The sequence below is a fragment of the Agelaius phoeniceus genome, chromosome 30 (assembly GCF_051311805.1).
Source record: "Agelaius phoeniceus isolate bAgePho1 chromosome 30, bAgePho1.hap1, whole genome shotgun sequence".
Lineage (NCBI taxonomy): Eukaryota > Metazoa > Chordata > Aves > Passeriformes > Icteridae > Agelaius > Agelaius phoeniceus.
In genome coordinates, this window is record NC_135294.1 from 3,523,364 (window position 1) to 3,542,884 (window position 19,521).

Consider the following 19,521-nt stretch of genomic DNA (forward strand, 5'->3'; position numbering starts at 1 on the left):
GATTGAGGAATTGAGAAGGTTTGGGATGAAGGAATTCCATGGAATTCCAGGGATTTTCCTCTGGAAAAAAGGGAATTTAATGGGATTTTGGGCAGGAATTCCTGCCTGGGAATTCCCAAAATTCCAGCCTGGGATAACAAAAGGATTTTTTCCCAAAATCCCACTCCAAACCCAATTCCACACAGGAATTCCTGGATTTGCTCCAAGTTCCCAAATCCCTTCTCCAGCCTGGAAGGAGAATTCCATGAAATTCCTGGAAAAAGGGAATTTAATGGCATTTTGGGCAGGAATTCCTGCCTGGAAGTTCCCAAACATTCCAGCCTGGGATAACAAAAGGATTTTTCCCCCAAATCCCATTCCCAACCCCTTTTCCCACCTCTCCCAAAGCTCCACATGGGAATTCCTGGATTTGCTCCCAAATCCCAAATCCCAAATCCCAAATCCCAAATCCCAAATCCCTTCTCCAGCCTGGAAAGGGAAATTCCAGAGCCTGAAGGGGCTCCAGGAGAGATGGAGAAGGTTTGGGATGGAGAATTCCATGGAATTCCAGGGATTTGGGATTGAGGAATTGAGAAAGTTTGGGGTGGAGGAATTCCATGGAATTCCAGGAATTTCCCCCTCGATAAAGGGGAAATTTAATGGGATTTTGGGCAGGAATTCCTGCCTGGAATGGAATTCAGGATCCCTGAAATTCCCAAAATTCCAGCCTGGATAACAAAAGAATTTTTTCCCAAAATCCCATTCCCAACCCAATTCCATACAGGAATTCCTGGTTTTTCTCCAAGTTCCCAAATCCCTTTTCCAGCCTGGAAGGGGAAATTCCAGGGGAAAATTCCAGAGCCTGAAGGGGCTCCAGGAGAGATGGAGAAGGTTTGGGATGGAGAATTCCATGGAATTCCAGGAATTTGGGATTGAGGAATTGAGAAGGTTTGGGATGGAGAATTCCATGGAATTCCTGGAATTTGGGATTGAGGAATTGAGAAGGTTTGGGATGAAGGAATTCAATGAAATTCCAGGAATTTTCCTTTGGAAAAAGGGGAAATTTAATGGGATTTTGGGCAGGAATTCCTGCCTGGGAATTCCCAAAATTCCAGCCTGGGATAACAAAAGGATTTGTCCCCAAAATCCCATTCCCAACCCAATTCCACACAGGAATTCCTGGTTTTTCTCCGAGTTCCCAAATCCCTTCTCCAGCCTGGAAGGGGAATTCCATGAAATTCCTGGAAAAAGGGGAAATTTAATGGGATTTTGGGCAGGAATTCCTGATCCCTGGAAATTCCCACACATTCCAGCCTTTTTCCCCAAGGATTTTTCCCCAAATCCCATTCCCAACCCCTTTTCCCACCACTCCAAACCCAATTCCATACAGGAATTCCTGGAATTGCTCCCAAATCCCAAATCCCAAATCCCTTCTCCAGCCTGGAAGGAGAAATTCCAGGGGGAAAATTCCAGAGCCTGAAGGGGCTCCAGGAGAGATGGAGAAGGTTTGGGATGAAGGAATTCCATGGAATTCCAGGGATTTGGGATTGAGGAACTGAGAAGATTTGGGATGAAGGAATTCCATGGAATTCCAGGAATTTGGGATTGAGGAATTGAGAAAGTTTGGGATGGAGAATTCCATGAAATTCCAGGAATTTCCCCCTGGAAAAAGGGGAAATTTAATGGGATTTTGGGCAGGAATTCCTGCCTGGGATGGAATTCAGGATCCCTGGAAGTTCCCAAAATTCCAGCTTGGGATAACAAAAGGATTTTCCCCAAAATCCCATTCCCAACCCCTTTTCCCACCTCTCCCAAAGCTCCACACGGGAATTCCTGGAATTGCTCCCAAATCCCAAATCCCAAATCCCAAATCCCAAATCCCAAATCCCTTCTCCAGCCTGGAAGGGGAAATTCCAGAGCCTGAAGGGGCTCCAGGAGAGCTGGAGAAGGTTTGGGATGAAGGAACTCCTTGAAATTCCAGGAATTTTCCTCTGGAAAAAGGGGATTTAATGGGATTTTGGGCAGGAATTCCTGCCTGGGATGGAATTCAGGATTCCTGAAATTCCCAAAATTCCAGCCTGGGATAACAAAAGGATTTGTCCCAAAATCCCATTCCCAAACCCAATTCCATACAGGAATTCCTGGTTTTTCTCCAAGTTCCCAAATCCCTTTTCCAGCCTGGAAGGGAAAATTCCAGGGGAAAATTCCAGAGCCTGAAGGGGCTCCAGGAGAGATGGAGAAGGTTTGGGATGGAGAATTCCATGGAATTCCAGGAATTTGGGATTGAGGAAATGAGAAGGTTTGGGATGGAAGAATTCCATGAAATTCCAGGAATTTTCCCCTGGAAAAAGGGAATTAAATGGGATTTTGGGCAGGAATTCCTGATCCCTGAAATTCCCACACATTCCAGCCTTTTTCCCCAAGGATTTTCCCCCAAATCCCATTCCCAACCCCTTTTCCCACCTCTCCCAAAGCTCCACACGGGAATTCCTGGAATTGCTCCCAAATCCCAAATCCCAAATCCCAAATCCCAAATCCCAAATCCCAAATCCCAAATCCCCAATCCCAAATCCCAAATCCCAAATCCCTTCTCCAGCCTGGACTCCTCCCAAATTTCTTTGACCCCTCTGAGCTCAGCATTCCCAACCCCTCCAGCTCCCACTTTTCCAACTCCCACCTCCCTCAATCCCAGATTTACCACGGAAAACTCAGATTTGGGGCAGAATTCTGAGGAAAATTGGAATTTTCCCAGAAAAATCCTGGTTAATAATGCAGCAATTCCTCTTTATTTTTAATTTTTTATGTTTTTTTGGGATCAGAATTCCCAGAATTCCCAACCCTGCTGAGTTCATGACCTGCTCAGGGATTGATTCATTCCCAAAGTTCCAGGGATAATGAACAAACCCTGGGAATTCTGCTTGATCCCAAAAAAATCCTGCAGGGAAAACGCCCCCAGCTCTGCCTTTGGGGTTTGGGGCCAATTGTAGGGGTTTGGGTCAATTTTAGGGAGTTTGGGGTCAATTTTAGGGGTTTTGGGGTCATTTTCAGGGGGTTTGGGGTCATTTTCAAGGGGTTTGGGGTCAATTTTGGAGGGTTTGGGATCAATCTCAGGGGATTTGGGGTCAATTTTGGAGTGTTTGGGGTTAATCTCAGGGGTTTTGGGGTCAATTTTAGGGTGTTTGGGGTCCATTTTAGGGGGCTTAGGGTCAACTTTGGGGTGTTTGGGACCAATTTCAGGGGGTTTGGGGACATTTTTAGGGGGTTTGGGGTTAATTTTAGGGGATTTGGGGTCAATTTTAGGGGGTTTGGGGTCAATTTTAGGGCTTTGGGGTCAATTTTAGAGGGTTTGGGGTCATTTTCAGAGTGTTGGGGTCATTTTTAGGGTGTTTGGGGTCATTTTTAGGGTGTTTGGGGTCAATTTTAGGGGATTTGGGGTCAATCTCAGGGGATTTGGGGTCAATTTTAGGGTGTTGGTGTCAACTTTAGGGTGTTGGGGTCAATTTTAGGGGGTTTGGGGTTGATTTTAAGATGTTTGGGGTCAATCTCAGGGGGTTTGGGGTCATTTTTAGGGTGTTTGGGGTAAATCTTGGGGTTTGGGGTCATTTTCAGAGTGTTGGGGTCAATCTCAGGGGATTTGGGGTCAATTTTAGGGTGTTGGGGTCAACTTTAGGGTGTTTGGGGTCAATTTTAGGGTGTTAGGGTCACTTTTAGAGGGTTTGGGACCAATTTCAGGGGGTTTGGGGACATTTTCAGGGGGTTTGGGGTTGATTTTAAGATGTTTGGGGTCAATCTCAGTGGATTTGGGGTCAATTTTAGGGTGTTGGGGTCATTTTTAGGGTGTTTGGGGTCAATTTTAGGGTGTTGGGGTCCATTTTAGGGGTTTTGGGGTCATTTTTAGAGGGTTTCAGGTTGATTTTAGGATGTTTGGGGTCAATCTCAGGGGGTTTGGAGTCAATTTTAGGGTGTTTGGGGTCACTTTTAGGGGTTTGGGGTCAATCTCAGGGGATCTGGGGTCAACCTGAGGGTGTTGGGACCCATTTTAGGGTGTTTGGGGTTAATTTTAGAGGGTTTGGGACCAATTTCAGGGTGTTTGGGGTCATTTTCAGGGTGTTTGGGGTCAATCTTGGGATTTGGGGTGAACCTGAGGGTGTTTGGGTCAATTTTAGGGTGTTTGGGGTCAATCTCAGGGGATTTGGGGTCAATTTTGGGGTGTTTGGGACCAATCTCAGGGTGTTGGGGTCATTTTTAGGGTGTTCGGGGTCATTTTTAGAGGGTTTGGGGTCATTTTCAGGGGGTTTGGGGTTGATTTTAGGATGTTTGGGGTCAATCTCAGGGGTTTTGGGGTAAACTTTAGGGTGTTGGGGTCAATTTTGGGGTGTTGGGGTCAATTCCAGGGGGTTTGGGGTCATTTTCAGGGGGTTTGGGGTCAATTTTAGGGTATTTGGGAGCAATCTCAGGGGATTTGGGGTCAATTTTAGGGTGTTGGGGTCACTTTTAGAGGGTTTGGGACCAATTTCAGGGTGTTTGGGGTCATTTTCAGGGTGTTTGGGGTCAATCTTGGGATTTGGGGTCAACCTGAGGGTGTTGGGGTCAATTTTAGGGTGTTGGGGTTATTTTTAGAGGGTTTGGGGTAAATCTCAGGGGATTTGGGGTCAATTTTCAGGGTGTTGGGACCAATTTCAGGGGGTTTGGGACCAATTTCAGAGTGTTGGGGTCATTTTAAGGGTGTTTGGGGTCATTTTTAGGGTGTTTGGGGTAATCTCAGGGGGTTTGGGGTCATTTTCAGGGGTTTGGGGCCCTTTCCAGGGGGTTTGGGACAAATTTCAGGGTGTTGGGGTCAATTTTAGGGTGTTGGGGTCATTTTTAGAGGGTTTGGGGACATTTTCAGGGGGTTTGGGGTCAATTTTAGGGTGTTGGGGTCAATTTTAGGGTGTTTGGGACCAATTTCAGGGGGTTTGGGGACATTTCCAGGGGATTTGGGGTCGATATTAACATGTTTGGGGTAAATCTCAGGGGATTTGGGGTCAATTTTAGGGGTTTGGGGTCAATTTTAGGGTGTTGGGGTCATTTTTAGAGGGTTTAGGGTCATTTTTAGGGTGTTTGGGGTTGATTTTAAGATGTTTGGGGTCAATCTCAGGGGATTTGGGGTCAATTTTAGGGTGTTAGGGTCACTTTTAGAGGGTTTGGGACCAATTTCAGGGGGTTTGGGACCAATTTCAGAGTGTTGGGGTCAATTTTAGGGTGTTTGGGGTCAATCTCAGGAGGTTTGGGGTCAATTTTAGGGTGTTGGGGTCATTTTTAGAGGGTTTGGGGTCATTTTTAGGGTGTTTGGGGTCAATTTTAGGGTGTTGGGGTCCATGTTAGGGGTTTTGGGGTCATTTTTAGAGGGTTTCAGGTTGATTTTAGGATGTTTGGGGTCAATCTCAGGGGATTTGGGGTCATTTTTAGGGTGTTTGGGGTTAATTTTAGGGTGTTGGGGTCATTTTTAGAGGGTTTAGGGTCATTTTTAGGGTGTTTGGGGTTGATTTTAAGATGTTTGGGGTCAATCTCAGGGGATCTGGGGTCAATCTCAGGGGATTTGGGGTCATTTTTAGTGTGTTTGGGGTAAATCTCGGGGTTTGGGGTCATTTTCAGAGTGTTTGGGTCAATTTTAGGGTGTCTGGAGTCAATCTCAGGGGGTTGGGATCAATTTTAGGGTGTTTGGGACCAATCTCAAGGGATTTGGGGTCAATTTTAGAGGGTCTGAGGTCACTCTCAGAGGGTTTAGGGTCCCTTTTAGAGGTTTAGGGTCACTCTTAGAGGGTTTAGGGTCAATTTGAGAGGTTTTGGGGTCCATTTCAGGGGTTTAGGGTCACTCTCAGAGGGTTTAGGGTCCCTTTTAGAGGTTTAGGGTAACTCTCAGAGGTTTTGGGGTTAATTTCAGAGGTTTAGGGTCACTCTCAGAGGGTTTAGGGTAATTCTCAGAGGTTTTGGGGTCCATTTCAGAGGTTTAGGGTCACTCTTAGAGGGTTTAGGGTCACTCTCAGAGGGTTTAGGGTCCATTTCAGAGGTTTAGGGTCACTCTTAGAGGGTTTAGGGTCACTCACATGGTTTAGGGTCACTCTCAGAGGTTTTGGGATCAATTTGAGAGGGTCGGGGTCACTCCCAGAGGGTTTGGGGTCACTCCCAGAGACTTTCAAAGGGTTTTGGGTTCCTTCATTGGGGCTTTCAGCCCTCTCAGAGGGTTTTGTTCCCTTCCTGATGGATTTAGGTTTCTTTCAGAGACCTTTGGGCCCTTTCCTGGGGATTTAGGGCCCTTTCCCAGGGGTTTGGGCCCTTTCCTGGGGATTTAGGGCCCTTTCCTGGGGGTTTAGGGCCCTTTCCTGGGGGTTTAGGGCCCTTTCTCGGGGGTTTAGGGCCCTTTCCTGGGGGTTTAGGGCCCTTTCCCGGGGGTTTAGGGCCCTTTCCTGGGGATTTAGGGCCCTTTCCTGGGGATTTAGGGCCCTTTCCTGGGGGTTTGGGGCCCTTTCCCGGGGGTTCTGGGCCCTTTCCCGGGGGTTCTGGGCCCTTTCCCGGGGGTTTAGGGCCCTTTCCCGGGGATTTAGGGCCCTTTCCTGGGGGTTTAGGGCCCTTTCCTGGGGGTTCTGGGCCCTTTCTCAGGGGTTTTGGGCCCTTTCCTGGGGGTTCTGGGCCCTTTCCTGGGGATTTAGGGCCCTTTCCTGGGGGTTCTGGGCCCTTTCCCGGGGATTTAGGGCCCTTTCCCGGGGGTTTAGGGCCCTTTCTCAGGGGTTTAGGGCCCTTTCCCAGGGATTTAGGGCCCTTTCCTGGGGGTTTAGGGCCCTTTCTCAGGGGTTTAGGGCCCTTTCCTGGGGTTTCTGTCCCTCCACTCCAACCTGGAACCTTTTCACCCCTGATTTCCCTCCTGGCTCCTGCCCCACCAACGTCTCCACTCTGGGATTTCCCTGAGACACTGATGGGACACATCCCCCAACCCTGAGTGTCCACAGGGCTGGGAAATGACCCCAAATCCCACTGGGAAATGACCCCAAATCTGGCTGGGAAAGGAATAGAACCGGGCAAGGAAAGGAACCCAAAGAGGGCTGGGAAAGGAACTGAACTGGGCTGGGAAATGATCCCAAACAGAGCTGGGAAAGGAACCCAAACAGGGCAGAGAAATGATCCCGAATCTGGTTGGAAAAGGAGCAGAACCCGGCAGGGAAATGACCCCAAACCTGTCTGGGAAATGACCCCAAACCCGGCTAGGAAAGAAAAAGAACCGGGCAAGGAAAGGAACCCAAACAGGGCTGGGAAAGGAACCCAAACACGGCTGGGAAATGACCCCAAACCCGGCCGGGAAATGACCCCAAACAGGGCTGGGAAATGACCCCAAACCCGGCTGGGAAAGGAACCCAAACCCGGCCGGGAAATGACCCCAAACAGGGCTGGGAAATGACCCCAAACAGGGCTGGGAAAGGAACAGAACCCGGCTGGGAAATGATTCCAAACCTGGCTGGGAAAGGAACAGAATCAGGCTGGGGAAAGATCCCAAACCCGGCCGGGAAATGACCCCAAACAAGGCTGGCAAAGGAACCCAAACACGGCTGGAAACGGACCCGACCCGGGCCGGGCAAAGAACCCAAACCCGGCTGGGAACGAACGGAACCGGGCCGGGAGTGCCGGAGATCCCCGCAAGGCGCGAGTGCCCAGCCCGGAGCGGGGCCGGACCCGCAGAGCCGCCGGTGACAGCGGCACGGCCGGGGGTGACAGCGGGGCCCGGCCGGAGCTCCCGAGGGGAGCAGCGGGATCCGAGCGGGCTCGTCCCGGGGATCTCCGCACCGGGAGCGCCGGGCGGCGGCGGGGAGCGAGCGGAGGGATGGGGGGACCCTGCGGGGGGACACCGGCAGGGACGCGGGGACACGGCGGGCACGCGATGGGGCCGGGAGGAGCCGCCGGCGGCCGGGGGGACCCTCGGAGAGACCGCGGGGCCCCGCGGGTGGACACGGGGGGAGCGCGGCCTGCGCGCCTGGGCCGCGCCGGGCCTGGCCAGGCCTGGCCGTGCGGGGCTCGGCCGCGCGGGCCGGGGGGGCGGCGCGGGGGGGCCGGGAGGGCGGCGGGCGGGCCCGGGCGAGCCCCGCGCTGCGGCCGGAGCTCACCTGCACATGATCCGCCATCTTGCCCCATTCATGCTCCGCTCGCGCCTCCGCCCCCGCCTGCGCCGGGCCCGGCGCCACCGCGTCCCCCCGCGCCGCCGCCCGCACCGCGCATGCGCCGCGCCGCGACCCCGCCCCTCCCGCGCCTGCGCGCGACGGAGGGATACGCCCACTCCGCGCCCTCCCCGCCTATCCCGCGCCTGCGCGCGCCCATAGGACGCGCCCACAACACGGAAACCACGCCCGTCCCGGTGAGACCACGCCCCCGTGTTCGTGCGGGGCCTGCGCGCGGGGCCGGGACACGCCCACAGCGGCCTGGCCACGCCCCCTCGTGCGCGCGCGGCGCGCTGCGTCTGACGTCACGACGTCGGCGCGGGGCGGGAGAGGAGGGAGGGGCGTGAGGCGGGTTTGTTGACACGGCCTTAAAGGAGCCGCGCACCCCGGGACAGAACGGGGACAGCGGGGACAGCACGGGGACAGAGCGGGGACAGCACGGGGACAGCACGGGGACAGCATGGGGACATCGCGGGGACAGCGCGGGGACAGCACGGGGATAGCGCGGGGACAGATCCGGGACAGATCCAGGACACCACGAGGACAGCACGGGGACAGCGCGGGGACAGATCCGGGACAGAGCCGGGATACCACGGGGACAGCACAGGGACAGCGCGGGGACAGCACTGTGAGCACTGGCACCAGCACGCCCAGTGCCATCGGTGCCTCCAGTGTCATCACTGTGTGCACTGACACCGATCTGAGCAGTGCCACCAGTGCCACCAGTGCCACCAGTGCTCCCAGTCCCCCCAGTGTCCTGCCCAGTGTCCGGTGTCCTCCACCTCTGCTCCCAGGGCCTGTCAACACCACAGGGGCGTGTCCCCAGTGGCACACCCACATTGCCACACCCATGTGTCCACTTGTGGGCAGTGCCACACCCATGTGTCCCCAGTGGCACACCCACAGTGCCACACCCACAGTGCCACACCCATGTGCCCCCAGTGGCACACCCACAGTGGCACACCCACAGTGCCACACCCATGTGTCCCCAGTGCCACACCCACAGTGCCCTGCCCACCTGTCTGGCTGTGGGTTAGGCTTAGGGTTAGGGTTAGGGTTAGGGTTAGGTTAGACTCCCCCGTGTCCCCAGGGTCACACCCATCCATGTGAGTGCTGTGCCACTCCCCCGTGTCCCCTCTGTCACAGCCCTGTGTGTGCTGTGCCACTCCCCCGTGTCCCCAGTGTCACAGCCATCCATGTGTGTGCTGTGCCACTCCCCCGTGTCCCCAGTGTCACACTCATGTGTGTGCTGTGCCACTCCCCCGTGTCCCCAATGTCACACTCATGTGTGTGCTGTGCCACTCCCCCGTGTCCCCAGTGTCACACTCATGTGTGTGCTGTGCCACACCCCCGTGTCCCCAGTGTCACACTCATGTGTGTGCTGTGCCACTCCCCCGTGTCCCCAGCGCCACCCCCGTGTCCCCGTGGGGACCCACAGGAAGTCGCAGAGCGCAGGAAGCAGCAGAGCCCGGGCTGAGCGCGGCACGGGCGGAGCCCGCCCTGGTGACACGGTGGGGACACAGCCCCCAGGACCCCCAGGACCCCCAGGACACTGAGGACACTCGGGAACACTTGGGACACTCCTGGCACTCTGGACATTCTGGACAAACCAGACACTCGGGGACACTTGTGACCCCTGGGACGCTGCGGGCACTGTGGGCACTGCGGATACTCGAGACACGCCGGACACTCCGGACACTTGGGACACGCTGGACACTTGGGACACGCTGGACACTTGGGGACACTTGGGACACTTGGGACACTCCAGACACTTCGGGACCCTCAGCACACTCTGGACACTCCAGATACTCAGGGACACCCAGGACACACTGGACACTTGAGGACACTCAGGACACTCGGGACACGCCGGACACTCGAGGACAGGCTGGACACTTGGAACACTCAGGGACACTCAGGGACACTCGGGACAGGCCGGACACACGGACACTGGCCATGGAGGAGGCGGTGGTGAAGCAGGGCTGGCTGTACCTGCAGCTGCAGCAAACCTTCGGCAAGGTCAGCGGGGTTGGGGGCCTGGAGGCGGGGATCCCATGGGAATGGGGTGAATGCCATGGGAATGGGGTGAATCCTACAGGAATGGGGTGAATCCCATGGGAGTGGGGTGAATCCTACAGGAATAGGGTGAATCCCACGGGAATGGGGTGAATCCTACAGGAATAGGGTGAATCCCATGGGAATGGGGTGAATCCTACAGGAATAGGGTGAATCCCACGGGAATGGGGTGAATCCTACAGGAATGGGGTGAATCCTGTGGGAATCAGTGAATCCCACAGGAATGGGGTGAATCCCCTGGGAATGGGGTGAATCCTACAGGAATGGGGTGAATCCCCTGGGAATGGGTTGACCCCACCTGTTGATGCTCAGCTGTCCCTCAGCCACCGTAGGGGGACAGGAGGTGCTGGGGACACTTTGTGTAGACCCCCTAAAAGAGGCTCTGCAGAGCTAGGGGGTGACAGATGTGACCACCAAAGCCTCATTTAGGGACAGTGACGGCTGCAGGCCCCAAAACCTCATTTAGGGACAGTGACGGCTGCAGGCCCCAAAACCTCATTTAGGGACAGTGATGGCTGCAGGCCCCAAAACCACGTTTGGGGACAGTGACAGCTGCAGGTGCCAAAGCTGAGTTTGGGGACAGTTCCAGTGGGGAGGTGATGGCTGCAGGCCCGAAAGCCACGTTGGGGACAGAGACGGCTGCAGGCCCCAAAGCCGGGTTTGGGGACAGTTCCAGTGGGGAGGTGATGGCTGCAGGCCCCAAAGCCACATTTGGCGACAGTGATGGCTGCAGGCCCCAAAGCTGCATTTGGGGACAGTGACGGCTGCAGGCCCCAAAGCCAGGTTTGGGGACAATGACAGCTGCAGGCCCCAAAACCTCATTTAGGGACAGTGATGGCTGCAGATCCCAAAGCCACATTGGTCACAGAGATGGCTGCAGGCCCCAAAGCTGCGTTTGGGGACAGTGACGGCTGCAGGCCCCAAAGCTGCATTTGGGGACAGTGACGGCTGCAGGCCCCAAAGCCGGGTTTGGGGACAGTGACAGTTGCAGGCCCCAAAGTTTTGTTTGGGGACAGTTCCAGTGGGGAGGTGATGGCTGCAGGCCCCAAAGCCACATTTAGGGACAGTGACAGCTGCAGGCCTCAAAGCCGGGTTTGGGGACAGTGACGGGTGCAGGCCCCAAAGCTGCATTTGGAGACAGTGGGGAGGTGATGGCTGCAGGCCCCAAAGCTGAGTTTGAGGACAGTGACAGTTGCAGGCCCCAAAGTTGTGTTTGGGGACAGTGGGGAGGTGATGGCTGCAGGCCCCAAAGCCACATCGGGGGACAGTGACGGCTGCAGGCCCCAAAGCTGCATTTGGGGACAGTGACGGCTGCAGGCCCCAAAGCTGCATTTGGGGACAGTGACAGTTGCAGGCCCCAAAGCTGCATTTGGGGACAGTGGGGAGGTGATGGCTGCAGGCCCCAAAGCCGCGCGGCTTCCGCTGCCGATAAAGGCTGGGGTTGGGCAATGGCTGCGAGGGGGAAGGAGCTGAGGGAAGGAGCTGAGGGAAGGAGCTGAGGGGCCTCTCCTGCCCCTCTCCCTTCTCTCCCTCCCCACAGAGCCCAATCCCAGGGGATTCACCCCACAGGAAGGGTGGGGATCCCAAAAGCCCATCCCAGGAAAAGGGAGCTGTGGGACCCAGAGCTGCCGGGGAGGTTTTGGGGCTGCTTCCCCTGCCCCCACTTCCCCTCTGCCCTGGGGCCACCCACGCTCCCTGAGCCCGGAACTGCTGCTGCTGCTTTTGGGGCAGAGCCTGAGAGATGAAAATTTGGGGTTTTTTAGGGAAAATGGGAGGAAAAAGGAGCTGGAAGTTGTTCACAGCTTGTGGGGTGGGTGAGACTGGGGTGCTAGAAAGGCTTTGCTGAGTGTCAAGGGTTTATCCAGGGATTTAAATCCCAATTTATGTCACCCCCATCTTCAGTCAGACCCTGCAGGGTTTTGCACCCTTGTCCTGCCTTAGGTGATGCTAAGCATGGTCCCAAGGAGATAAAAACTCCTGGGAAGGTAAAACCTTTCTGGGAAGGTGAAACCCTTCTGGAAAGGTTAGAATTCCTGGGGAGGTAAAAATTACTGGAAAGGTAAAAACTCCTGGGAAGGTAAAAACTCCTGAAAAGGTAAAAACTCCTGGGAAAGTAAAAACTCCTGGAAAAGTGAAAATTCCTGGGAAGGTAAAAGTTCCTGGAAAGGTGAAAACTCCTGGGAAGGTAAAAAACCCTGGAAAAGTAAAACCCTTCAGGAAAGGTAAAAACTCCTGGAAAGATAAAATATCTTGGAAGGATAAAACTCTTGTGAAGGTAAAAATTCCTAGAGAGGTAAAAACCCCTGGGAAAGTAAAAAATTCCTGGAGAGGTAAAAAATCCTGGAAAGGCAAAAACTCCTGGAAAGGTAAAAACTCCTGGAGAGGTAAAAAATCCTGGAAAGGCAAAAACTCCTGGGAAGGTAAAAACTCCTGGAGAGGTGAAAATGGTGGGAAAAGTAAAAATTTTGGGGAAAGTAAAAACCCCAGGGAAGGTTGAACCCCATGGAAAGTAGAACCCCATGGAAAGTAGAACCCCACGGAAGGTCGAACCCTTTTGGGAAGGTAAAAACCCCATGGAAAGTAGAACCCCATGGAAGGTTAAACCCTTTTGGGAAGGTAAAAACCTCTGGGAAGGTTCAACCCTTTTGGGAAAGTAAATACCCCAGGGAAGATTGCAGCCTTTTGAGAAGGTAGAACCCCAAAGAAGGTCAAACCCCAGGGAAGGTCGAACCCTTTTGGGAAGATAAAAATCCCAGGGAAGGTCAAACATTTTTGGAAAGTTAGAACTCCATGGAAGGTCAAACCCTTTTGGGAAAGTCAAACCCTTCTGGGAAGGTAGAACCCCATGGAAGGTTGAACCCTTTTGGGAAGGTAAAAACCTCTGGGAAGGTTGAACCCTTTTGGGAAGGCAGAGCCCCAGAAAAAGTAGAACCCCATGGGAGGTAGAACCCTTTTGGGAAGGTAAAAACCCCATGGAATGTAGAACCCCAGCGAAAGTCCAGCCCTTTTGGGAAGGCAGAACCCCATGGGAGGTAGAACCCTTTGGGAAGGTGGAACCCCATGGAAGGTCAAACCCCAGGGAAGGTCGAACCCTTTTGGGAAGGTAGAACCCCATGGAAGGTAGAACCCCATGGAAGGTCAAACCCTTTTGGGAAGGTAGAACCCCATGGGAGGTAGAACCTCATGGAAGGTAGAACCCCCTGGAAGGTCAAACCCTTTAGGGAAGGTAGAACCCCATGGAAGGACAAACCCCAGGGAAGGTCGAACCCTTTAGGGAAGGCAGAGCTCCATGGAAGGTAGAACCCCATGGAAGGCAGAACCTCATGGAAGGCAGAACCCCAGGGAAGGTAGAACCCCAGAAAAGGTAGAACCTCATGGAAGGTAGAAACCTTTGGGAAGGCAGAACCCTTTGGGAAGGCAGAACCCCATGGAAGGTAGAACCCCCTGGAAGGTCAAACCCTTTTGGGAAAGTAGAACCCCAGAAAAGGTAGAACCCCATGGAAGGTCGAACCCCAGGGAAGGTAGAACCCCATGGAAGGTTGAACCCTTTTGGGAAGGCAGAACTCCATGGAAAGTAGAATCCCCTGGAAGGTCAAACCCTTTAGGGAAGGTAGAACCCCAGAAAAGGTAGAACCCCATGGAAGGTACAACCCCATGGAAGGCAGAACCCTTTGGGAAGGCAGAACCCTTTGGGAAGGCAGACACCCCGGCTGTCCCCCAGCAGAAGTGGAAGAAGTTCTGGGCCGTGCTGTACCGGGAGAGCTCGCGCTCCACGGCGCGCCTGGAGCTGCAGGAGGGCCCCGAGCGGCCGCGCAGGGCCGAGGGCGGCCGGCGCCTGGTCCGGCTCAGCGACTGCGTGCACGTGGCCGAGGCGGGCGGCGACGCCTCCTGCCCCAAGGACACCGTCCCCTTCCTGCTGGAGACCACGGAGCGCCGCTTCCTGCTGGCTGCCGACGGCGCCGAGGCGGCCGAATGGATCCAGCGGCTCTGCGAGCTGGCGTTCCCGGTACGTGTGTGAGAGCGGCTGGGGAACGGGGCATCCACCGGGTGGGTGGGATCCGTCAGGGTGGAGGGGATCCACCAGGATGGATGGGATCTGATGGAATGGATGGGATCCACCAGGGTGGGTGGGTTCCACTGGGCTTGGTGGGACACACTGGGGTGGGTGGGATCCAATGGGGTGGGTTAGGGGAATCCACCAGAGGGGGTTGGGATCCATTGGCGTGGAAGGGATCCACCAGGATGGATGGGATCCACCAGGGTGGCTGGGATCCACTGGGGTAGGTGGGATCTACCACGATGGATGGGATATACTGGGATGGATGGGATTCCTGGGATGGATGAGATCCACCGGGGTGGGTGGAATCTGCCAGTATGAATGGGATGCACCAGGGTGGATGGGATCTGCTGGGATGGGTGGGATGCACTGGGATGGATGGGATCTGCCATCATGGATGGGATGCACAGGAATGGATGGGATCCACTGGGATGGATGGGATCTGATAGAATGGATAGGATCCATCAGGGTGGGTGGGATCTTCCAGGATGGCTAGGATCCACCAGGATGGAGGGGATCCACTGGGATGGATGGGATCTGCTGGGATGGGTGGGATGCACTATATTGAATGGGATCCACTGGATTGGATGGGATGCACAGGGATGGATGGGATCCACTGGATTGGATGGGATGCACAGGGATGGATGGGATGCACAGGGATGGATGGGATGCACAGGGATGGATGGGATCCACTGGATTGGATGGGATGCACAGGGATGGATGGGATCCACTGGATTGGATGGGATGCACAGGGATGGATGGGATGCACAGGGATGGATGGGATGCACAGGGATGGATGGGATGCACAGGGATGGATGGGATCCACTGGATTGGATGGGATGCACAGGGATGGATGGGATGCACAGGGATGGATGGGATCCACTGGATTGGATGGGATGCACAGGGATGCACAGGATCCCTCACCTGCTGCTCTTGCCCCGGGGCAGAGGAGCCGTGAGGAGCCGGGAGCAGCCAAGGAGAGCACAGAGGGCGAGTTCTCCATGGAGGAAAATTCCCTGTACAGCTCGCGGGGCAAAGGTGGGAGCGGGGCTGGGGCTGTGTGGGGTGGGGTGGGGAAATCTCCTCCCCCAAAAGCCTCTTCCTGTTTGTGGGGCCGGCTGGGCTGCGCTATCAGCAGTGGTCAGCCTGGCCAGCCCTTATCAGCTGGACACTGCTGGCCTGGCTGGAGGGGTCATCCACGGCCCTTCTGCAGGCTAGGACATGTGTCCAGTGTCCACCCTGGCCATCCCAGCTGGCCTGGACCCGTCTGTCCATGTTTGGGGGTCACTCACAGCCCCTCTCTGGGGTGAGACACATGTCCAGTGTCCACCCTGTCCATCCCAGCTGGCCTGGACCCGTCTGTCCATGTTTGGGGTGGGACACGTGTCCAGCACCAGCTGTGTCCAGGGCTCTGGCCTTTGGGTCACTCCCAGCCCCTCTGTGGTGCAGGACCTGTGTCCAACACTGTGTCCAACCCCAGCCAGCCTGGAGCCATCTGCCCTGGCTTGAGGGTCACTCCCAGCCCCTCTGCAGGGTGGGACATGTGTCCAATGCTGTGTCCATCCCAGCTGGCCTGGAGCAGGCTGTCCTGGCTTGAGGGGGTCACTCACAACCCTTCTCCAGGATGGGACACATGTCCAGTGTCCACCCTGTCAATCCCAGCTGTCCTGGAGCCATCTGCCCTGCCTTGGGGGTCACTCTGCTGGGTGGGACACGTGTCCAGCACCAGCTGTGTCCAGGGCTCCGGCCTGGGGGTCACTCCCAGCCCCTCTGTGGTGTGGGACCCGTGTCCAACGCCGTGTCCATCCCCAGCCAGCCTGGACCATCTGTTCTTGTTTGGGGGTCACCCACAGCCCTTCTCCAGGGTGGGACACATGTCCTGTGTCCACCCTGTCCATCCCCAGCTGGCCTGGAGCCATCTGTCCTGGCTTGGGGGTCACTCTGCGGGGTGGGACACGTGTCCAGCACCAGCTGTGTCCGGGGCTCTGGCCTGGGGGTCACTCCCAGCCCCTCTGTGGTGTGAGACCCGTGTCCAACACTGTGTCCATCCCAGCTGGCCTGGAGCAGGCTGTCCTGGCTTGAGGGGTCACTCTGCTGGGTGGGACACGTGTCCAGCACCAGCTGTGTCCAGGGCTCCGGTCTTTGGGTCCCTCTGTGGTGTGGGACCCGTGTCCAACGCCGTGTCCCTCCCCAGCCGGCCTGGAGCAGGCGTTTGAGGTGACAGTGAGGGTGACGCCATCGTCGCAGCGCTGCCGGCTCCGGGGCCGCTGCATCCTGCGGGCGGGCGAGGAGGCGCTGGAGCTGTGGCACCCTCAGAGCCAGGAGCTGCTCTCCAGCTGGCCCTACCGCTTCCTGCGCCGCTTCGGCCGCGACAAGGTCAGTGTGTGGCACCAGGGCTGGGCTGGGCATGGCCTGGGCACTGTGGGGACTGACCCTGCCTGTTTTGTGGAGATAATCTACTGGGATAAGTCCCAATATTACTGGTGGAACGTGCCTGGGCTCGTCTGACCCTTGCTGCTTGACCAAGGGCGGCAGCTGTGGTGGTTTCACCTCAGAGACACCTTTGGCTGGCACTTGGGACAAGTCCAGGCAAGCAGGAGCTCAGGTTTACCTCTGGTGGAAAGGCTTTAGGCGAAGTGAAGGAAAAGGAGATGGGTCCTGCTGGTGGGTTTTGATCCAGAGCTTTATTCGTAGCACACAGAGCCCTGAATGCTGCATCTGCTCCCACAGAACAGTTGAACCCCGTGGTTGCTGGGTCTTTTAAGCCCGGGGAGAGGGGGAAGGAAGGGGTAGGGGTCCCACCAACCAGGTGGGAGGGGGGGACTCTCAGGGGACAAATGACACCTGGATGCCCAATGTCCCCCAGGGCTGAGGGGCACCTTTTGAACTGTGCCAATCACACGCTGCCCTTGGTGGCACACGGAGAGTGACGGACAGCGCTCAGCAGGAGGCAAGGGGAGGGGAAGGGAGAGGGCATTGGCACACCTGGGAGAGCTGAACCAGGCTATTACATCCCACTGCAACAATAATCAAAACTCCACCACTTTGTGACAGTTGTAAAGCCAGTATGTTTATTACACGCATGTGGGAAGCGTTCCCTTAAAATGACATGCGTGCCTCTGGGAACTTCAGGCCCCTTTTTATCCCCCTCTCAAATACATATGCACACAATTTCACAATAGGTTCATACATATTCATTTTTATGAATTTTGTGCTAGTTCTTCTTTATCAGAAAGAATTCCTAGGTCAGGTTGACCTGCTCTCACAGCAGTCTCTGTCTCTCTTTATCAATTTTGTCTCCCCCTTATCTCTGTCCTTCCCTGAAGCAGTTTCTCTGAGCATAGGTTCTGCAGTCAGGCTAAATAGCCATGTTTTCTAACCACAGACTCAACTCAAAGATGTACATTTCACCTAAACCAAAATGGGTTTCTACCCTGGGAAATTTCCACTTTGCCTCGTGCCCTCCACAGGTCACCTTCTCCTTCGAGGCCGGCCGGCGCTGCGCGTCCGGAGAGGGCAACTTCGAGTTCGACACCAGGCAGGGCAACGAGATCTTCCAGGCCATCGAGGCGGCCATCGAGGTCCAGAAGGGCCGGGGCGGTCCCGTGGATGAAGCCCCGCGGCTGCTGGAGCACGCCAGGACGCCCAGCTGGGCACAGGGCCACGAGGAGCCCAAGTGTCCCCCCGGGGAGGCCAAGGTGCCCAAAGGGGAGGGGAAAGGGGCCAAGGGCAGGTTGGTGGCGCCCCCCGGGGCTGGGGAGGGCTCGGGGCCGTCGCAGCTGTCGCGGGGCGGGGATTGTCCCTACGCGGAGCCGCGCGATTCGCTGCGCCCGCCCGCCAAGGGCCGGAGGCCGGACGGGGCCGCGGTGGAGTCCGAGTACGCCGTCCCCTTCGACACCATCGCCAAGGCCTTCCTGGCGCGCCAGTTCGGCGGCCTGGGCTGTGCCCAGGAGGGGCTCCCCGAGCCCCCCAGCGTCCCCAGGGATGCAGGGGGGGCTCAGCAGCCCCCCGGCCGCCCCACGGCCCCCAAACCCGAGCACATCTATGACGAGCCCGAGGGGCTCTCGGGGCTCTCGCTGTACGACGAGCCCAAGGAGGTGAAGGGGGAGGCCTGGAGGCTGCAGGCGGCCCCCGAGGAGCCCCCCGGGCTCGGCTGTCCCTACAACGCCCAGCGCGACGACTACGCCGTCCCCAAGAGGCCCTTCCTGCTGCAGGGCAAGGAGTGGCTCGGGGACAGTGACTATGACAACGTGGCCCTCAGGCTGGCCAAGAAGAGGAACCTGCAGTGAGCGGCGGTGGGGGAGACGAGGAGGGGACGCCCCAAATCCCCCAGCCGGACTGTACCCCACCCCCGGCAGAGCTGAGACCCCCCCAGCTTAGAGCACCCCGGGCTGGGGAGGGGGCACAGCCTGGGCTGGCAGGGGACACATGGGAGGTGGCAGGGGACAGCTGGGAGGTGGCAGGGGACACCAGAGAGGTGCCAGGGGACACCTGGGAGGTGGCAGGGGACACAAGGGGGGTGGCAGGGGACACCAGGGGGGTGCCAGGGGACACCAGGGGGTGGTGGGGGACACCAGGAGGGTGGCAGGGGACAGCCAGGGGGGTGGCAGGGGACAGCTGAAAGGTGGCAGGGGACACCAGAGAGGTACCAGGGGACACCAGGAGGGTGGCAGGGGACAGCCAGGGGGGTGCCAGGGGACACAAGGGGGGTGGCAGGTGACACCAGGGGTGGCAGGGGACAGCCAGGGATGCCAGGGGACAGCTGGGGGGTGGCAGGGGACACAAGGGGGGTGGCAGGTGACACCAGGGGTGGCAGGGGACAGCCTGGGGTGCCAGGGGACACCAGGGGGGTGTCAGGGGACACAAGGGGGGTGGCAGGTGACACCAGGGGTGGCAGGGGACAGCTGGAAGCGCCGGCTGTGCCCACTGGAGGGCAGTGCGAGCCCACCGGAGCAGCCGGGCTCGGGCAGCCGGAGCCCCGCGGCCCCGCGGCCGCAGCTCCAGGGCCCCACAGGCGGCTCTGCCCCACTCACCCCTCCGGGATGCACTTCCAGGGGCGGCCGGAGCGGGAATGGCCTGGGGTGCTCAGCTGGGTGCACTTCCCTAAGGATGGACATTCCAAACCCTCCAGGGATGGACATCCCAGACCTTCCAGGGATGGACATTCCGAAACCCCCAGGGGTGGATATCCCAAATCCCTCAGGATGGACATCCCAGACCTTCCAGGGA

General features: G+C 56.8%; 2 protein-coding genes across 2 annotated transcripts in view; one reads left to right on the forward strand and one right to left on the reverse strand.

Moving 5' to 3' along the window:
* XPO7 (exportin 7) overlaps nucleotides 1-8,263 on the reverse strand; it is a 91,233-nt gene extending 82,970 nt beyond the window's left edge. The window contains 1 exon segment of the mRNA XM_077191644.1: nucleotides 8,112-8,263. Within this exon segment, the coding sequence (XP_077047759.1) occupies nucleotides 8,112-8,129 (18 nt within the window). The 5' untranslated portion in view covers nucleotides 8,130-8,263.
* Nucleotides 8,264-9,481: 1,218 nt separating this feature from the next.
* DOK2 (docking protein 2) lies at nucleotides 9,482-18,746 on the forward strand. The gene is made up of 5 exons (XM_054650669.2): nucleotides 9,482-10,178; nucleotides 13,960-14,241; nucleotides 15,240-15,330; nucleotides 16,487-16,668; nucleotides 17,763-18,746. Exons 1-5 carry the CDS (start codon nucleotides 10,116-10,118, stop codon nucleotides 18,579-18,581), a joined length of 1,437 nt encoding a protein of 478 aa, XP_054506644.2. The 5' UTR covers nucleotides 9,482-10,115; the 3' UTR covers nucleotides 18,582-18,746.
* Nucleotides 18,747-19,521: the final 775 nt, after the last annotated feature.

Excerpts from the sequence above, each read along its gene's own strand:
- DOK2 (XM_054650669.2), top strand. The coding sequence starts at position 10,116 with ATGGAGGAGGCGGTGGTGAAGCAGGGCTGGCTGTACCTGCAGCTGCAG. Across the intron at positions 10,179-13,959 it reads TGCAGCAAACCTTCGGCAAG|AAGTGGAAGAAGTTCTGGGC; the intron begins GTCAGCGGGGTT and ends GTCCCCCAGCAG. Across the intron at positions 14,242-15,239 it reads TCTGCGAGCTGGCGTTCCCG|AGGAGCCGTGAGGAGCCGGG; the intron begins GTACGTGTGTGA and ends GCCCCGGGGCAG.